Source organism: Cryptomeria japonica, chromosome 1, assembly GCF_030272615.1.
Source record: "Cryptomeria japonica chromosome 1, Sugi_1.0, whole genome shotgun sequence".
In the NCBI taxonomy this organism is placed as follows: Eukaryota; Viridiplantae; Streptophyta; class Pinopsida; order Cupressales; family Cupressaceae; genus Cryptomeria; species Cryptomeria japonica.
Genome location: NC_081405.1, coordinates 433,800,878 through 433,821,194, shown reverse-complemented (window position 1 = coordinate 433,821,194; position 20,317 = coordinate 433,800,878). Strand labels below are relative to the sequence as shown.

Sequence of the window (20,317 nt, the reverse complement as noted above, 5' to 3'; positions counted from 1 at the left end):
CTATAAAGTATTGTTGTAGCATTTAAACAAGTTTGGGAAAGTAAAAGATTGTTAATATATTGATTCACCCTACCCCCGAATAGATTTGTGTGCTCTTCAAATATAATATATGATTTTTGTCATAATATGAATGAGTTATGTGGCTATGTTGTTCAATACGTATGAAGGGAAATGAGGACCAAGGGGATATAGAGGGGTTTCAGCTTTGCCCGTTTCATTGGATCATAGTCGGAGATGGGAGCAAATGAGGACAGGAAAGGGATACAACTCAATGGTAGAGTGTCACCTTGATGTGGTAAAAGTTATCAGTTCAAAACTGATTATCTCTAAATCTAATGTGAGTTCTATATTTATTTTTGTTTGCTCTTTTTTATATCGTTAAAAAAAAGAGGCTAGGGGGTGGTTTACATTTATAATATATTAAATGCAAATATAATTTATTTAATACCCATCGGTTGTTGCTATGGTAGAGTATGTAGAAATACCAAGAGCTAAACCAAATACTTGAGTATTTGTCCTATCTATATCTGAAACTCAAATTTACTATGATAACAATTGACTTTATAATTCTTATCAAATTATTACATATTATAATTACATCTAATTTAATGACATTACATCTTATAAATTATCTTAACTTTAAAATTAAATCTATTAAATTTGTGCTAAAAAAGTAAGCTTGCATATCTAATGTACATATTTTATGTACAATAAGACCATATTTCAGTTTTAAACTTGTAACACATAATCACTTTTTTGCATGGAATGTCAACACAAGAATCTAACGAGATCAAATGGAGAAAGCCTAAATTTTAGTCTTTTTTGTCCAATGTATGTGGGTTTGTGGGTTTGTGAGAATGAAATTAAGCATCCATTATTCACAAATCTTCAATGTACTTGAAGCTATTAGAAAAGTTGTACGTGAAAAAATCACTTTCATATATCACTTAAAAGGATAAAGTAGTAAATGATCCTATTTTAAATAGTGAAAGGTACTTTAAGCATTAATCTCTAAGGGTATACTTAGTATTAAGGAGTGTTTATAATGTGAATGGACTTTTTGTCTCAACAAGTTACATAAAAATTGGTAAAAGATTTGGGTGATATAAAATATTTGTGATAAATTGAGAACCATGTTTGGGTAGAGGTTTTTTTTCAAGTTTTTTTGTTTGAGAAGGCAGGCATTTCTACATTATTCTTGGTTAAGATGTCTTTATTTCTATCCTTATAAATTTTATAATTAAGGAACATCCAATGTTGGATCACACTTCTCCACAGATGAATCTATTGCTCACTAGACCGTTATCTCTAACTATCATGGATCAATTATGATTCACCTTAGAATGCCCACAATGTTGAGTCAATTGTAACTAGAATGACAATTAAGCTGCAAATGATAGATGACTCGGGTGTGAACCTCCAAAATATCGCAACAGTTACTTACAATCATCATACCATGCCAATAATTGATGCTTATGGCTACTATTGTACCTTACGGACTAATTGACATTCACTCGTATCAGGGAAGTGAAAGATTGTCAAGGGCAACCCTAGATGTGATACTAAAACAATTGAGCTAATAGTTACCATACCATGCAAATAACGAAAACCAAAACTAGCCATTATATCAAGAGGGTTAGCAATTAGCCAATTACTACACAAAGATGATCAATTTCAAGTGGTACCCATATCAATGTGAAAGGAATAGTTGACAATATCACTAAGGTCCAAGGTGGTATTTTTTGAAAGTTATTTCTTAGATATACAAACTTCTTGTCAGTAATTTAGGGACGATTGAAATTGAAATCCATTAGTTTGAATAGGTTCACTTCTTGTGAAAATCTCTCTATATCTATATGACCATTTGGGTGAATGGAGACCCAATATAGTATGGCATACAAAGTCATTTTCTTAGTCCTTCCCTCAAAACTCAATATTCACCCCACCTAATTCCATGTTCATGACTCCATCAAATGATTGTTCTCCAAAATAGTTGGATGAGGTATTTCACTTGATTGAGGTGGACAATGTAGAGGTTTGCTTGGTTGTGTTTCCAGTAAACAAAAACCCAAACAACTAGGATGATGTTGCTCATGACCTACAAAGTTCTTATTCTCCACCAAGTACCTAAAGTTATGATCATTACTCATTGATTACTATGTTTTTGATAATAAAAAAAGCAACGTTAACTAGGGCAGTGACCCTTTACATAGTCTAGGACTATCAAAAAACCAAAAATTCAAACTAAACAAGCAAGTGAAGGAAGCTTGTAAAAACAATACAAACTCAGCCCCACTCAAGGGAGGCACAACAATCCAACCCAATAATGGGGGAAGAAGTGGGGGGAGGGAGGATTTCCCTTTCCGTCGATGATGAACCATTGTCCAATCAATGGAGTTATTAGGGTCCATGGAGTGTGAATTATTCAGAAAGGAGTCAACAGAAGGCAAACCAGCAAAGAACTCCATTGGCTACAAGGGGGCCGTAGAAGCAAGGACCGAAGCTGCATCAGGAGAGATACTAGTAGCATCTGAGCCAAACTACAAATCAGGCTGAGCAACAGGAAAACCTTCACCCAAGTAGTCAGAGAGTCCCTCTGAAGCATAAACCATCAAATGGTCTAGGATAGCGTCCTTCCACCAGGTGGGAACCCCTCATCGACAAGAAAACGAGCGGTTTGAGGCCAAGTGGCCAATGGCAAAGCATTTTCGGCAACAGAAGGGGAGGCCCTCGAAATCGAGCGGTTGCGTCCATGATCGGTCAGCCACCATAAGGACCGCATCACCGGGGAGTGGTGCAGCAATACCAATGTCGACCAAAATTTGGGCAAAAGTGGAGTGGCCCATAAAGGAGGTGTCCTCGTCCACCATCAGAAAGCGACCAATAGAGTTGCCAATAGCCTCATAGCATGACTCCTACCGAAAATGGAGGGAGATTTGGAAGGCGGACCCAGACTGGATACACATTTAGTGGTTCGGTGAGAAGGTTAAAAGCAGTAGTCCAAGGTTTGATCGCTTGAGGGTGGGCATCCCAAGCCCACACCTTACCCAAAACCAAATCCCTATCCTCTGAGGAAGTAAAGGAGGCAATAAAGAATCCCTTAGAACAAGGAAACAATTTAATGTTGTAAGCGACCAAGGGTTTCCAAGAATCACCCAACGGTGAAGATCCGATAGAGATGGCCAAAACCCAAAAAAATTGTACACCAAGGCACAGCACTGATAAAATCCAATATCCACCACATCCTGTCCACAGACAATCACAATGGACGTCTTGGCACAGGGGAGCAAGCGGACAGCATTGGAGGAGGGAGCCGCAGAACGAGCCACACAAGCAAAGTTACGTTAAGGAGGAGCAGTATCTGAAGTGTGTTTACCAGAAACAATCGCCACACCACGGGCAAGAGTCGAGGCCATTGAACCCATGGGGTAAGTGTCACAGTAACGCCAGGAGAGGGGGAAGAATTCAAACCAACAGGAGCAAGAGAGTTGTTGAGAGTGTCGTTGAGAGCCATTTACCAGCAGGGTTGGGAGAAAATGATTTCTAGATTTACTTGCTTATTTTATTTTTTTATTTTTTTAAATTACTCTGTTGGGTCAAATCTTATAAGCATGTAATGTCTTTTGTGCAGTGTCTTTCAAACTTAAGTGTAGTACGATGTTTCAAACCTATGCATGTAATGTGATGTTCAAACCTATCATAAAATGTGATGTTCAAACCTATCATAAAATGTGATGTCCAAACCTATCGTAAAATGCGATGTTCAAACCTATGTGTAATGCGATGTTCAAACCTATGCATGAAATGTGATGTTCAAACCTATGGGTGTCTTTGTTTCTTTGTATGCCCCCCTGTGTGTGAGATGTTTTTCTATTTTTATGCATGAAATGTGATGTTCAAACCTATGGGTATCATTGTTTCTTTGTATGCGCCAGTGTGAGAGATGTTTTTCTATTTTTTACTACCTATGTGTATTTATAAGTGTATTTATAAACGGATCTAAAAGATAAATGTATTTTCCATTTTATAATTAAATCGTAGAATGTTTTTCTCTATTTTTTCCATTAAATAATTAACTTACAACCTAAATGTTTAGATATATTTAAAACTTACAACCTTAATGTTTATGTAGATATATTTAAAACTTTCAACCTATATACGCACATGGACAATGAAAACATTTCAAGTTTTTAAATTTGCTTGTCTGGTTATTTTGTTGTATTCCTTATACAGGGAAGCATTTGAATTTTGTTAGAACATTAGTAAGGTCTTGTTGAAAGAATATTTAAAATTTCCAATGCTTAATAAAATAATTAATAGACCCTCTTAATAAGTTTGAGCCTTTGCAAATTATTTAAGGAAAAAAATTATCGTCTGGACTTTCTTCTAGACAAAGAACTATTCTTGGTCAATTGCCTAGTGAGTGTTAAACCATATGGCAAAGATATGGCTAAAAACGGTAAGGACGCCATGAAGCCAATGCACCTTGCCAAATAGGGAATAGAGCTAAAACTTAGTGGTAGAGCTAAAAATTAGTGGCAGGGCACCATTTTAATGGCAAGGGACTAATTACAGATAACTGATGTGACTACATAACCATGCAACATTGCAGGAGTTTACTTTATTCTAATCATAGAAACGAGACTCGGACTTGGCAAGGCTGATCTGAATCGGGACTTGAGAAAAAACTAGGCAGAACTAGGCAGGACTCGGCAAAAAACCACCGAATCCCTGAGACTCGGCTATGGTTTTACTCGGCTCGAGACTCGCCAAGACTCAGAGAGTCCTGGCAAGTCCTGGAACCATGATTCTAATCAATGAAGCTCCGTGTGTAAGCATGTATAGTTATACTGCTTCTATTTATAATATATTAATAAAATATGACATTTGTAGCATTATCCCTTGGTATTTTGACTAATGGAAAGAGTCTTTAGAAACTGTTTAAGGAAAAAAATTATCTTCTGGACTTTATTCTACAGAAATAACATAGCAAAAAACTATTGTTGGTCAATTGCCTTGTAAATGTTGAACCTAGAGAGAGAATCTTAACTCACAATATAGCCAAAAACGATAAGGAGACCATGAAAGCCAAAGCACTTTGCCAAATATAGAATAGAGCTAAATCTTAGTGGCAGAACACCCTTTTTAATACCAGGAACTAATTACAGATAACTGATGTGACTACATAACCATGCAACATTGCAGGGTTTTACTGTATTTAGTGTAGTGAAAAGAGATTGCAGAGCCAAAAATAAACAATACAGAATAGCCCTACAAAATGCCAAACTAAAAATTGTCAGTGAGCCAAAAATAAACTATTCCTTCTGTTCTTTGATGCCTTTTGTTAGCAGTATGTAGGTACTGGGTTTACAGCGGGAATTTACATGGATATACATGGGAGCAATATTGCAGTTTGCCAGCATAGTGTAGTGTCAGCAAATCATGGTAGGAAGGAAACATCAATGACACTTACAAGAAAACTTGACGTAAAATTTTAAACACCTACCTACGACATGTCTAAATAAAAATATAACAAATAAGCTAACTGCAAATGGCACACTCCAAAGACCTACGGATATTGATCACAACATTTCTGGCAGACAGTATCAAATCTTTTGATTCTGAGAGCAAGGCAAAAAAATGCTAATACATATATATGGCACTCAAAAGGAGGGTTAAATAAATCCCGTAGGTTGTCTTGACAAACAAGATGGAATTATAAGATATCTATTTGAGATATTACCATTTAACAGATTCTGGGAAGGTTATCCGACATTGCAGGAAAATGCACAACTAATATAGGAAATAGTGACTGGTAATTGCAAATTTGTAATCACTGCAATCCTACACATGCTGAGCTCCATATCAGAGTAGTACATCTTGCATGGCTAACAAGGCTATGCATCTAAGCCAATTAATAATGTGAAATGTCTTGCCAATTAAATACAACCGAACTGACCCCATCAGTGCAAACCATCAGTGTGTGCTACCCATCAGTAGCATTGTATGGGCCACTTATGTTAGCCATATTGAAGGTGATATTATGTCATTCAGCGTCCTAGGGAAGCAGCAATGCCCAGCAATGTAATGAGTGATGGCAGTGTACCAAAATAAATGGCTAAGATGGCACATTAAATATGAACCAACAGAAATAAAATAAATTTATTAAAAATTGGAATCGTACAATAATGCAACCTTGAAACCTCGCAACAATTGTGTAATGCATAAACACCAAAAAAACCAGGATTATAAAAAGACAATGGCTACAATATGAAAATCTCAAAGAATGTTTTCAATAAAAAAAACATGCAATACCTCTGACTTAACCTTCAAGTCAGATCAAATGGAAATATTTTTGGAGCCAACTCCAGTAAATGCAAATTTGCATACAATTGAGCTGTCTCTAATAAGCATTAGTATCTTTATTCTAATATTACATTGATACGGACAATGAGAAAGCATTTGCCACTGTCCATGTCAACCATTTTTCGCTGATCTTCATTAAATGGACAGATGACAGCAATGATTCAAGAATATCACTTTCTGTTTGATTCTGCTTTCTCTCTCTCACGTTTAAGAAAGAGCCTCTCCAATACACGCCGTGCCTCACACTGGGGAAAATTACTCAAATCATAATAATGAGGTGCAATGTCAATCAGCCTGTCAAACAAAATTGAGATCATGTTTTAATTATAAGTAGATATAAAAGAAAAATGATAAACAAGAACAAGTCTATAATACAATAATGCTAACAAAAATATCTCAATGGTTTCACAGACCTCCTGAAGAGATAAGCAAAAGAAAACATCTAAGGATATACTTACCACTCGCCACGGATATCTGTAACAGTGCGAATGAAGTTTCTACTTGTCAATACATATTCATTGTATATGACCCACTCTGGCTTGTGATCAAGACAGTTGGAAGGATGTAGATGGACCATCTGAAGAACAACAAAGGCAGTAAGACAAGCATGAATAAACAAAAAAGGAAAAGCAATTATACAATCGAAGTGATCAACCCATTACATACCTGATTGTCTTTCACTGTTAGGTAATGACCTGTGCGTTCCAAGTGAGCTACCTGCATGAAATATCCTGCTAGCATTGCCTTTCGTATATTTACATAATAGTCACGACTATTAAAGTCAGTGCTACACAACTTGAGATTGTATCTGTTCATTATGCGTACAAGTTGTTGTCTCACATTGTCAGCAGATTTAAGAGCTCTTGCATTGACGAAGTTTTCATAACACCATGTAGGGTCTTCATCTGCGAACTCACAACATCACATCTAGTTAAGAATACAGCTATTGCAAAGAACTTGTAATAGCCTGCTTTTTCTCAGAAAATGCTTAATATAAAATTACTAGGTTCTATTTGCTATCAGATCAAATATAATATTTGCTATCAGATCAAATATAATATACAAGATGACAACAAATATAATTGGCAAGACTACACCACTTTATTGCAAACTGATTAACATAAAGAAAAAATCATACCAAGAATAACAAAAAAAATAATAACTAATTTAGCAATATACTACAAATTTAATGAGAACTTACTATTTTGCTTGTAGGCATGGTAAACATTCAGCAACGTCAAGTGATCTCCATCAATGTGCGAGAACCGAGCCTTGGCTTCATCAGCAGCTTTCTGAGCTTCCCTAGGCCGGAGAAAGCAATTGGGGACTAAAGAAAGAAAAATTTGTTATCACAGATGAGGCCCACGGAGGTCAGCAGACGCATAGAGGCGAGATGATACCATGTGCATCAATACTGCAGTTATCTGCATCATCACTAAACTTAAGGAAACTATGTCATACACAATCTAGGCAGTGGTGTGGATCTTCGATGCACATGAGAAACAACTGGTGATTATAGACAATGCATGTCTCACCTCTGACATGGACATTTCAAGAACAGTTTCTAATAAACTAACAAATGCATATTTCCTATGAAACCATGGAGGGGAGCTACAATCAAGCAGTATCATTTTAACACATCACACAAGGTGACCAGTACCTTTAAAATCGAATTTAAAACAAAGGTCTATGAATGTACCTGAAAGCATTGCAGAAATGGAGAGAATTTCATTGGAGCAGTTGAATTCAGGGCTGACAACCAGCATTTTGGACATCTGTGGATCCAGTGGAAAGTCACTCATCATTTCCCCCAACTTTGTTAAGTTTCCATCATCATCTAAAGCTCCCAGATAATTCAAAACCTCCAATGCTCGCATCAAAGTCTCTGGTGCAGGTGGATCCATGAAATCAAAATGTACTAAATCATCGATACCAAGCTTTTTCAAAGTGAGAACTACATTTGCTAAATTGGAACGTAGAATCTCTGGATAAGTCTGTGGTTGAAGATCATTATGGAAACTTTTTTCAGTGTATAATCTGAAGCACTTTCCAGGCTGTGTACGACCTGCACGCCCTGATCTCTGATGAGCACTTGCCTTTGATATTGGTGAAACTAGCAAAGATTCTACACGTATTCGAGGATTGTAGACTTTCTGCTTGGCAAATCCAGGGTCAATCACATAAACTATACCATCAATTGTCAAAGATGTTTCTGCAATGTTTGTGGATACCACAATTTTTCTTCCAACTGGACCACCTTCTTTTACAGGAGGTGGAGCTGCATCAAAAATTCTTTGCTGCATTGCTGGAGGTAGAGTAGAATACAGTGGAACAGCTTTAACAGGCCCCACCTGATCGCCCAGATTCTGAACTTCTTTTGAGATTTTTTTGCATGCATCTTCAATTTCCTCCTCTCCTGTAAGGAAAACAAGTATATCCCCAGGTGGTTCACAAGTATGAATTTGCACAACTGTCCTAATTGCTGCTTCCAAATAATCCCTCTCCGGTTCCTGTGTGTAGAATATCTCCACCGGATGCAACCTCCCTGGTACTTTCATAAGTGGAGCACCACTGAAATAAGCTTGAAATTTTTCTGCTTCCAAAGTAGCACTCATAACAACAAGCTTCAAATCATGACGATTTCTTAAAACTTCCTTTAGAAGACCAAAAAGGACATCTGTAGCCAAAGTTCTTTCATGTGCCTCATCAAGAATTATCACTCTATACCGCTCTAACAGTGGATCAGTCATTGCTTCCCTAAGAAGCATACCATCTGTCAAGTACCTGCAACAAAAAAAAGAATGAAAATTAGCAGAAACATTGAAATCAAGACGTAAGAACTAGGTGTGAGGGACCAGTAGTTGTGCGGGCTAACTTTCAGGACTGTAGCAGTTGCATGAAACAAAAAGGTATTCATTTCACTTGTTAATTGAAGTATTTATGATTTTTTATAACATTCTTAGTTTCTCATGTGTTCAGGTATGGTCAATCTTTACCAACATTTTGTTATTTAGAAATATCCAAAGTAATAAGACCTTATCAACAAGGAAAAAAGGGAACTAAGCTCTGCATTCACGAACATTAGGTATCTCATCCAGATCCAGCGACTTTATGGCATTCAAACATATTCCTTTCAGCATTCCAAAGGCTTGAATTGATATCCACAGATAGAAGAATTCCATCCAAGTAGAAATGGAGGATGCAGACACCAACCTCCACCATGGATGTTCCTTGAACCTGGCACTGACTAGGAGAATGGAGCATGAACACAAAATCATCTCCTTGATCTTGCAGAAGGGAAATAGAACAAGTACTAATCTTGGAAGCTTCAAAAGGTCTACCTAGAATCATGGGAGTGTAGCCCTATCCCCAGATTTACTACAGAGGGCTCGCCTGTATATTTCTAGGGATGCATCGCACAATGGAAAGATTAAAGCACTGGGTAACAATGCACTGGGAAACCTCTAGAGAATAAAATATCTGGACTCATCCCCATGGATTTTAATTGTGACATTTGCCAACAAAATTGATCATATAGAAAACTTCAGGCAATGGCCTTAATTCCTACCATAATGCAGGAATCGCCATGAAACACTGGCATGCAAGTTCTAAGCGGCCTAAAGAGATGTTGTCAAAAACACATGCTTGGGAGCATAAATTTATGCCCTTCCATGTAAGTTAGGGTACTGGCTGGTAAGTCTTATGCCTGCTAAAGATAGATTGTTGAAAACGCCTACTTGGGTATGTCCTTCCATGTGACTTATGGTGAAAGCATCTCTTAAATAATTAAAGGTAAGTTTCTGGGGAATACACAATAAAGAAGGAAGCTACAGCAACAATAGACAGGAAAAACCCAGAAACAAAGATCAAATCATTGCATGTAAGGTGCATGCAATCACAATCAAAGTAGAGAATGGTAAAAGTCACGATAGAGACTGAAAAATCAAATGTCTTTTATTACACGACTGAAATACCAAATATCATATTAGAATAAAACAATATTACAGTCTTAAGACTCTCGTGTTGGTTGCCAACACTTTCCTTGGTCCTTGTTGTATTTGCCCTTGTGGTTTTTTTCTGATTTTTATTAATATATTAAATCTATCAAAATAAGAAAAATGACATAATTATCAAAAATATTTCATGCACAGATGGCTGTTTAATATTAAAACAATCTTATATGAGAAATTACTTAAAAAATATTCAAATTAATAGTCATAGAAGAAGGAAGCATATGAGCAAATGACCTCCAAAATGACAAAATTAATCACATTTTCCAGACAAAGAAAACTAAGTTGCCAGTTTGGGTTCCGGTTCAGATTCAGGTTCCAGAACCCAGTTTATCAGTTCGACAAAATTTAGAAAATGGGTTTTGGGAATGATTGCGTTTGTCAGTACAAAAACGATGTAAAAATATATTTTATATATAATATTTTATTAATATATAATAATAATACATATATCCTATATTATATAATAGTATATATTATAATATAATATATATTATTATATAACTTAACATATATGAATATAATATATGAAATATAAAAGTTATTAATACAAAATATATGAATATACCATATGAAATATAAAAATATTAATTCTTACATGTCTGACATTGTCGCATATACTGTATGAAATATAAAAATATTAATTCAGACAGTCGGATATATGAAATACTTGCAGACGAGTTGTGACCTATCTCAAAGCAAGTAAAACAGCACAAAATCACAGGAAATCTGCAAAATCCTTGGCAGTAAAACACAGAAAAAACGTTAAGACGCAAAAGTTCAAAACCTAAAAAATGCTTGCCATTTTTTAATTTTTATGCTTTTCCGAGCCGCAACGAAGCAAGAGAAATTTCGAGATGCCTTTCACAGTTTTGATATTTGCTTCACCATCATTCACAAAGACGTATTGACAGATTGACCAAACCCAAAGCCGTACAGGCTCTGAACCTGGACCCAGTTCAAACCGGACTGGGACCAGGGGTGTCAGGGGAAGGACCCAGTAACTTAGAAATAAAACCCTGATTTTTGGAAAGGGGGACTTTAAGTGTTCGTGCACTCTCAATCTAAAATCAAAAATTCTATATGAACAAATTACTACAAGTTTTAGGATAATTGCATGTCAAAAATATATATGTAATTTTCCTCTCATTTTTTTCAAAAGTCTCTTTTGATTAATCACATTTCACATTTCTTGAATGTCTCAAATTTCATTTTTTAATGAGCAAACACTGTGAGAGACCTATTAAATACGCCTTGTGTATATGTGACTGAAGAAAAAACTAAATGATCACAAGATAAACAAACAAACTACACTATGAACAACTGTAAGCACATTCAATGTTTAACAGGTCCAAAATACATACTTTAAAACAGTCTTTGAGCCACTGCAATCTTCAAAACGAATGCTGTAACCAACTTCCTCTCCTATTGTCACATCCATTTCTTCAGCCACTCTGCGAGATACAGACATTGCTGCCACTCTACGGGGCTGAGTACAGGCAATCTGCTTACGGTTGGAAGTGTATCCTGCTTCTACCACAAACTGTGGAATCTGTAAAAGAAAAGCACTTAGCATGAGAAACAAACCACACATCGAATTCTATACAAAATAAAAAACATACGACCTAGTTACTATTTAATAGATGACAAAAGAAATCTTTCATTATTATTCAAGCAAAATAGAATTTCAAAAATATTGGGAAGCTGTCATAATAGTTCACAACAGAATATTTATATTTCTATTCAAACAATCCTCTTGTGAAGCTTCAGTTAACCCACAAAACATGCTTCTCACTGTTCTCTGCAACAAACCATAGTATTCTTCCGAGCAGAGATTATTACAAAGATTCACTTCTAATTTTTAGACATTAAAGTAACCTAATACCATGACATTAAAACACTCAAGAAGAACAAATGACCAGCACCAAACCGCCACATTCAGGAAAGTGAATTCCATATAACAAATGCCACTTTTAACAAAGATCATGCAATCTTTTTTGAATGCAATTATTCTAAATTTGCATAGAATGACATTACACAGCCCTTTTACAAATAAAATAAATGGCTTTAGCTAGTTGTAAAGATTTAACTATTCATTAAAAAGTTCATGGCATCTATTGTTTTGGACAAAAACATCCATTTAGAAATGATCCACTGTAACATAAAAACTACAATTCCGTAACATAATAAATCACAATTCCGTACAAACCTCTTTTCCCTCTGAATTGTCGTACCAACCACATGAACATTGTTAAAATCTAATTGGCGAAACATAGCAATCATAACCCAAGCAACTAGACTTGAGATACCCCAAAATAGGTCATTAATAATCTTAGTGGATGCAAGTTGAAATTAGTTTGTGATGTAGATTGGCTCAAATGTAATAAATACACAAGGTTCACATCTAAGAAAGGAAGCATAGTACACATAACCTAAGCAACTAGACTTGACATATACCCCACAATGGGGCCATCCATAATCTAAGTTGATGAAAGTTGCAAGTAAATTGAGGTGTTAAATAAAAATGGGTACGTTCAAGAGCAGCCAAATGTTATGGATACATCATACATCCAAGCATAACATATGTGTATGCATATATCTTTAGATTGTGGCCCAAGCTTACCCCAGACCAGAATGCAGCCCCACTGCCCTCCACACCACCTTGGAGAGAGCAAACACAAACTTACCCAATTTTAGCCAAGAAAAAAAAAATTAGGCCTGCCACAAACATCCAATGCTGAAACAAAGTCAACCTAGGATGCAAAACTTATGACACAATCTGTAATTCAGTAGACCACAACCCAGGATAAATGCAGCGAGTTGCGACACATCAAAATACAGCATGTGAAGGATATACCGGATGCTAGTAGATCAGATGCATGCAGTCCTTAGTATCTCACTAACGCTATTAGCCATAAACTCCAACTATATTCTCACGAACGTACAACTATAATGTACATATAACTGAAGAAAAAATTTATATTTTTATAGTAGCGTTATTTTTGCAGTTTATCGAATTGTGTGATGATTCATTTCGATTCAACTGCATATGCATATGGGCTTAAAAAGATTGACTCAAAACTACTCGTTTAAAACCCAATAAATTATAAAAAACTCAAAACTAAGTAGTTAAATACAAATAAATTGCAACACAACGAATATATTCTCAGTCTCTGTGGTCTAGTAAAAAGATGTATTATCGCAGTATGTGATCTGATGGGAGAGTGGGTTTCCAAGTTCAAATCCCTTTGGAACACTTCTCACGTTAAACAAAGTTATCAATTTTAAGATATTACAAAATCAATCATAACAACAATTCCACAAAGGAATAGGAAAACATTTAAGTGAGATTATATTTTTAAAAACTTAATGAGATTGGGAAATAAGAATGCAAGATGATCTAACAGACTACCTAAACAAACATAAAAGATCAAATACTGAAAAATAAATTAAAACAAAATTGAATATAAGCGCTTGCGATTTGTTAAGAGCGTGCCATACCTGCGTAGTCTTGCCACTGCCTGTCTCTCCCACCAAAATCATGGTCTGATTTTTCTCCAACGTTTCGAGAAACTCAACCTTTTGCTGCCACACAGGAAGGGTTTTCCTCTTCTCGAGAATATCGTGATACTTCTGAGAAAACGGTCGGCCCGTCCAGCGGTTGATGAGAGGCAATCCATTGCTATTGCCAGCAGGGAGATTAAAAGCAGATTTCTTAGCACCAAGAATGGCGCTTTCGTCCACTACATCAAAGAGGCTAAGCTTTCTTTTCCTCTCCGACCCCATTTTTCCAGAAAATACAGTTGCAGAAATGACAATGCCAATGCCGTTAGTTAGTATTTACGCATCGAAACCCTAACAGAAGGATGGAATTCTCTGCGCCACGCACCGCCCTAATGAATTATCTATTTAACGCATATCCTTTTACTATTAGGGTAAGTATATAATGCCTCCGAACATTGACCGACCCTCATAACTTACCTTTGCCCTCCTAATAGGGTTGACCTGCCTCCATTCGGTGTTTTCCCAATTTTTCCTTTAATATAGGTTGAAGATGATATAATTTTGCACCTAATCTTTTTAAGAGACATAAGAATTCAGTTTATTTTGAAAGTTGTTTAAGGTAAGATTTGATCTTATTTCTTATAATGTTTGGATTTTGCATTGAACATGTTTTATTTATTAAAGGTATTTATTATGTCAAAGTTGTTCAAGGTACGATCTATTCTCATCTCTTAAGATGTTGGAAACTTGCACTCAACAAAATTTATCTTTATTGGACTTTTTTTTGCAAACCATTCAACTTAAGGATTAAGAGTATTTATTTCATCAAAGTTATTTAAGTTATGATCCGATCTCATCCTTCACAATGTTCGAACCTTGCACTCAACAAGACTTATCTTTATTGGGCTCATTGACTTATCTTTCTTGAGCTCATTGCAAATCATTCAACTTCATCAGCAAACTAAAGATAGATTGAGTTATCTTTAAATTTTAAATGATGTTAAAAAATTTAATAATGTTGAATTTATTGTTTAAAGTTGTTGTTTGTTTAATTTTTCTTTTAATTATAAGATCATGAATTATTGAGACACAGATTATTAAGTGAATTTTTAAATATCAATAAAAATGTCAATAAGTGGCTCAATATCATGCATTACAGTCATCAATAAAAAGAATGCTTGAATTTTTTCCAATATTTATGTGGTTTGTCATTTTGCATCACTCCTCTATATATTAACCTTTACAATTGGAACTCTTGTACATATTAAATTTTAAATATAAAAAAGTTTAGAAATAAATTTAAAAGTATTTAATTCAAAATGGTTAAGGTTAATAGTGGAGTTTTGTTGATAAATGTTACACAGTCAAATCTATGTGTATTGACTTTTAGGTATGATTCGATCTCATTTCTTATAATGTTTGGACTTTACATGTAATAAGATTTATTTTTAATGGGTTCATTGTAAACTATTCAACTAAAGGATTAAAGATATTTATTATGTCAAAGTTGTTCAAGGCACGATCTATTCTCATCTCTTAAGATATTGGGACCGTGCACTCAACAAAACTTATCTTTATTGGGCTTGTTGCAAACCATTCAACTTAAGGATTAAGGGTATTTATTTCATCAAAGTTGTTCAAGGTATGATCCGATCTCATCCCTTACAATGTTCGGACCTTGCACTCGACAAGACTTATCTTTATTGGGCTCATTGACTTCTATTTACTGAGCTCATTCCAGACTATTCAATATCATTAGCAAACTAAAGATGGATTGAGTCATCTTTAAATTTTAAATGATGTTAAATTTTTTAAATAATGTTGACTTTATTGTTTGTATAATTTTTCATTTAATTACAAGATCATGAATTATTGAGACAATGATTATTAAGTGGTTTTTTAAATATCAATAAAAATGTCAATAAGTGGCTCAATATTATGCATTACATTCATCAATAAAAGAATGCTTGAATTTTTTTCAATATTTTTGTGGTTTGTCATTTTGCATCACTCCTCTATATATTAACCTTTACAATTGCAACTCTTGTATATATTAATTTTAAAATATAAAAAGTTTAGAAATAAATTAAAAAGTATTTAATTCAAAATGGTTAAGGTTAATAGTGGAGTTTTGTTGATAAATGTTACATATTCAAATCTATGTGTATTGACTTCTATATTGCTCGCAAAAAACTCCAATGTTATTGAACAATCTTATTATGATGTGAAACAACCTTCTACTATTAGGAAAGGAGTCTCAAGTTTGTTTATAATGTTAAATAGAGATTTATGGGCTATAAAAAATAAAAAATAAATTTATGGGTTAGAGGTCATTTTTAACCAAAAGAAATAATTTGGATTGTTTGACATTGGTTCTCATATGCCTACTATGTAGATCTCTTCAAGCTCTATAATTTAAAAAAAGAGGGGGGCCAAATAACCCTCAAGATCAAAAGTTGGGCTTCCGACACTAGAAATGCGAAAATAATTATGACGCGTAATTTTTTTTAATAAAATATGATGCATGTCATGATGTGCCATAACGCATATTTTAATGGAGACAATGAAGCCAAGATGGAGCGATCAAGGTGATGAGTGGATTATGACGATCTTATTGTGTGTGGAAGGGATGTGTTACTTTTAGTTTATGGATTCATCTTGCAATTTGGATGTTGATTTCTAAATATGGATATGGATATCACATTTTTGATGGTCTTAACTTACGGTTTCATAATTATTACTTGATGGTTGTATGTATTGTGTCTATTTATTAGATGCTTGACATGGAGGCTTTGATAGTGCATTTTGTAGGTATGGTTATATTATCAAAATTTTCTTTTAGATCTCTAGTCGGTGATACTCACGTAAAGGATTAAACTCTATAAGTGTATTGTATTTTTTTATTATTAGATAACACATTGAATTGTCTTGGAGTGTAGAGGTTTTCTCCTAAAAGGATTTTCTCTACACAAATTGTGCTATGGTATATATTGATTTTGTGTTTATTTGCTTGCAACTATATAGTGGTCTAGTTTTGCACATAGATTGGTCTAGGAAGCATATTCCTTTCTTTAATATTTCCTTGATAAGATTCACATCTTTAAAGGTGGTCTATTCAAATGATGTCCATGATGAAAATTGCATGATGGGCACCAAGGATTTATATCCTCATCTATTTAAATTTATAGCCAACTTCAACGTCTTGAGGGATTCACACTCTCCTTCTAGTGACCTTAAGCTCAATAGTTGCATTAGTGATGACAGAATGAGGGTTTGCTTGCAATAACATGTTGATTTTATTATTTCCTCTTGTCCTACATGCAAGCAAATCAATTGTGGTCTTCAAGGTTTAGCTATGGGTTTCCTCTCTACTAGTGTTAAAATAGAGGTCAACACTCTTAAGATATGCAATACCAATGCTAGACTCTTAATCTACATATTCTCAAGGCCTCCTTTACTTTTGGTGTGAAGACCAAGAAAGTAGCCACATGCAAATCATTTTGTTTTGTCATGTGCTTATGGTGCTCTACCTTCTAAGGCAAAATAGAATTTTGATAACAAGGTCAATCTCAAGGTATCAAAGCAAATTAATATAATGGAGTTTGGGGACGATGTGATTGAAATGGAAGATTGGTTCAAGCAAGTTATCCTAATCTATAAGTTTTAGAATTTTTTGCCATATTCAACTCAATTGCATGATTAGTTGTTACATCATTAACAACCCCTATTGAAAGAATATATTATTATTTTCCCTTGTGCAAAAGGTTCTTTTTGGTGATTTATGTCACAACCTCACACGAGGATGCTCTTATTAATGAAGGTTCATGGTTTTAGGAAAATATTCTTTTTCAATTTGAATTTTTGGCACCTTGATTTCAACCTCTTCTTTGAATCCTTCTGTGTTTATCTAGTTTTGGTAAGGCTTTTAAATATTCTACTCCAATTTTGGACAAAATAAAGTCTTTCTTCCGCAATTGATTCACTTGGTAAACTTATTTATGTGCCAAATATAAAGAAGATGAATTGTCATTTCACTCATACATGGACTCTTATGGGGTTGGACTTATCCAAAAAAATACAAAAAGAGATTTGTGTGAAGGTTGGAAATAGACATTGAGTACAATTGTTGGTTTTTCAAGGAATAGCTTTTAAATACAAATCATATTTTACTATGGGTCATTTGGTGGTGAAATTTTTGAAGTTGTCCATTAAATTCAATAACTCAAGCAACCTCCCTGATGGGAAAGGGATGAACAATGACACCACCAAGTTCTCTCTTTATTTTCTCAAGTTTCTTCTTATAATTTCATGAATATGGTTTGTTCTCATGTTTCTCTTGTCATCCTTGTTATCAAAGGAGTTGAATAATGGCATCACTAAGGGCTCACTTTGACTTCTCAAATTTCTTTTGAGAAGTTCACAAGTTGGGTTTCTTCTCATGTTTATCATACAACCCCCAATATTCAAGATAGTTTAAATAGTATTTTCGGAAAAATAAAGAGTTTTATCAAAATATTTACCATTCTCTTCCTGTTTGTTTAGAGCTTCAACCATTGTCATATTTTTTTGCTTATCGTATGAGTTCATGATTGTTTCTTATAGAACCCCACATAGGAGTGTTCATTTCTTTATTGTTCCCAAAATATAGTAGCACCCTCTAAAGATGGACTCATTGTTGGGTTTTGGGGATGGTGACAAGGTTTGTGTGGTTAATAGTGTAGATGTTTGGACTACCACAAGTAAAGGAAGTATTTTATTATGAAGGACAAAATTCAATGTAACATGTTTCCCCAATCCCATAACAAAAAGGAACTATTGTTGTCTTGTGTTGATGAATATGTGTTTAAAAATTTATAGTGAAATAATTCACTATGATTCCTATTAATTAAAGTTATTGTTAAATATTTAAATATTAATATAGGCATTTTTGTTTAAGATACTAATATTCTATCAACTTAATTAGTTAACTTGTTCACCAATTTACAAGCCTCAATACAAACAAAATGCATCAATTGTTTAGATTTGAATCTTAATACAAAGGAAGAGGGCCCCGTGTCCCTCATTCATAAATAAATAAAATATTGGAGTTAGATATTATTTAATTATGCATCTTGACTTGTTGGTGTAATAATATACTAACCTTATATTGAGTTTACCTAGTTAATTTGTTTTAGATACTTCTATTAAGGTAAACTAGGAATGTCAACTCCTCGATTGATGAGAATCTTGTGTGGTTGATGCCTCATTCACTTCTTGATTGAAGGGAGTTAGGTGCCAACACTCTTTCAACAAAACTATTTATGTTGACACCATTACTCCTACATGTTGATTCAATCCACCAATTCCTTGTAGTTATTTTAACCTCACAGAGGTTCTTCTCATATTTACTTGTGCATCATAAAGTCTATACATTGTATTCTATTTCTTTTATTTTACATAATTATGAATATAAATATTGTAATTATATCAAATCTCATTTGTATATATTTGAATTTATTTATAATTGTTTTTTATTAAAAAAATAACAAAACAAGGGTGTTGACCCTTTACAAAGACAAGCCAAAAAGGCTACAAACAACTAGTTAAGAACAAACCTTTGACAGCAAAGGCCAAATGACCCATTTACAACACACTAGTAGAGTAGCTAGTAACCCACCTCAAGGGTGGGTAGAAGTTTTACCCACAACTCGGGGAAGAGTTTGGAAAGAAGAGGGAGAGTGAACTTTCCTCCATCTACGAACAAAAATCCATGTAATACTATCATTTGGAACTCTTGCACAAGGGGGAGAAAGAGAAATCCCCTTAGTGGGATTGTCAGCACTAGGAGTAGGAAGTTGAATAGGTGAAAAATCCACCCCTGAAGGCTAGAGCAGAATAGGAGCGATAGGTGAATAAGGGTCCACAAGTATGGACGAGAGCACACCAGTAGCATGAGGTGAAGGAGGATGCACGGGGCCTAAGGGGGTCATACCAATAGTAGGAGGTACAACATCATCCTATGAGGAATCATCACCATCCTATGAGGAGTCGTCAGAGGAAGAACCAAAATCCAAGACATTTAGGTGATCATCATGAGTGTCCTTCAACCAAGTGGTAGTGCCTTTACTGTGTGAGAGAGTAAAATTTGTTGCTAGGTGACCAGTAGAGAAGCAATGATGATACTAGAAGGGGAGGCCCTCATAATCCAAAAAATAAGTCCATAGCCTATCCCCAACCATAAGAACCACATCTTCAAGAATAGGTTTGGAGATGTCAATTTCAATCAAAATGCGTGCAAATGTAGAAAGACCCATGGAGGAAGTGGTATCATCAAACTTCAAGAAGCAGCTAATAGAGTTGCCAATAACCTCAAAATAAGAATTCTCCCAAAAATGATGGGGAAGGTTGGGAAGATGAACCCACATTGGATGCACACTAAGTGGTTCAATATGAGGGTT

The 20,317-nt window shown here is 34.8% G+C and overlaps 1 protein-coding gene across 4 annotated transcripts; it reads right to left on the bottom strand.

Annotated features, from left to right (window-relative positions):
- Positions 1-6,139: 6,139 nt before the first annotated feature.
- On the bottom strand, positions 6,140-14,314 carry LOC131064899 (probable pre-mRNA-splicing factor ATP-dependent RNA helicase DEAH2). 4 transcript variants are annotated; one of them, XM_057999229.2, is made up of 7 exons: positions 13,878-14,304; positions 11,741-11,928; positions 8,066-9,150; positions 7,568-7,693; positions 7,033-7,271; positions 6,825-6,943; positions 6,140-6,660 (listed from the first exon to the last, which is right to left on the bottom strand). In XM_057999229.2, exons 1-7 carry the CDS (start codon positions 14,160-14,162, stop codon positions 6,537-6,539), a joined length of 2,166 nt encoding a protein of 721 aa, XP_057855212.1. In that variant the 5' UTR covers positions 14,163-14,304; the 3' UTR covers positions 6,140-6,536. The 4 variants fall into 4 exon arrangements, 1 of the variants encoding a protein (XP_057855212.1); XR_009111329.2 differs by lacking the exons at positions 6,140-6,660; positions 6,825-6,943 and having other exon boundaries at positions 7,249-7,271; positions 7,568-7,801; positions 13,878-14,314; XR_009111330.2 differs by lacking the exons at positions 6,140-6,660; positions 6,825-6,943 and having other exon boundaries at positions 7,249-7,271; positions 7,568-7,790; positions 13,878-14,313.
- Between the last annotated feature and the right edge of the window lie 6,003 nt (positions 14,315-20,317).

Coding starts and splice junctions, on each gene's coding strand:
- LOC131064899 (XM_057999229.2), bottom strand. CDS start 14,162: ATGGGGTCGGAGAGGAAAAGAAAGCTTAGCCTCTTTGATGTAGTGGAC. Junction 7,272..7,567: donor CCATGCCTACAAGCAAAATA/GTAAGTTCTCAT, acceptor GTGAGTTCGCAG/ATGAAGACCCTACATGGTGT. Junction 6,944..7,032: donor TAACAGTGAAAGACAATCAG/GTATGTAATGGG, acceptor GTTGTTCTTCAG/ATGGTCCATCTACATCCTTC.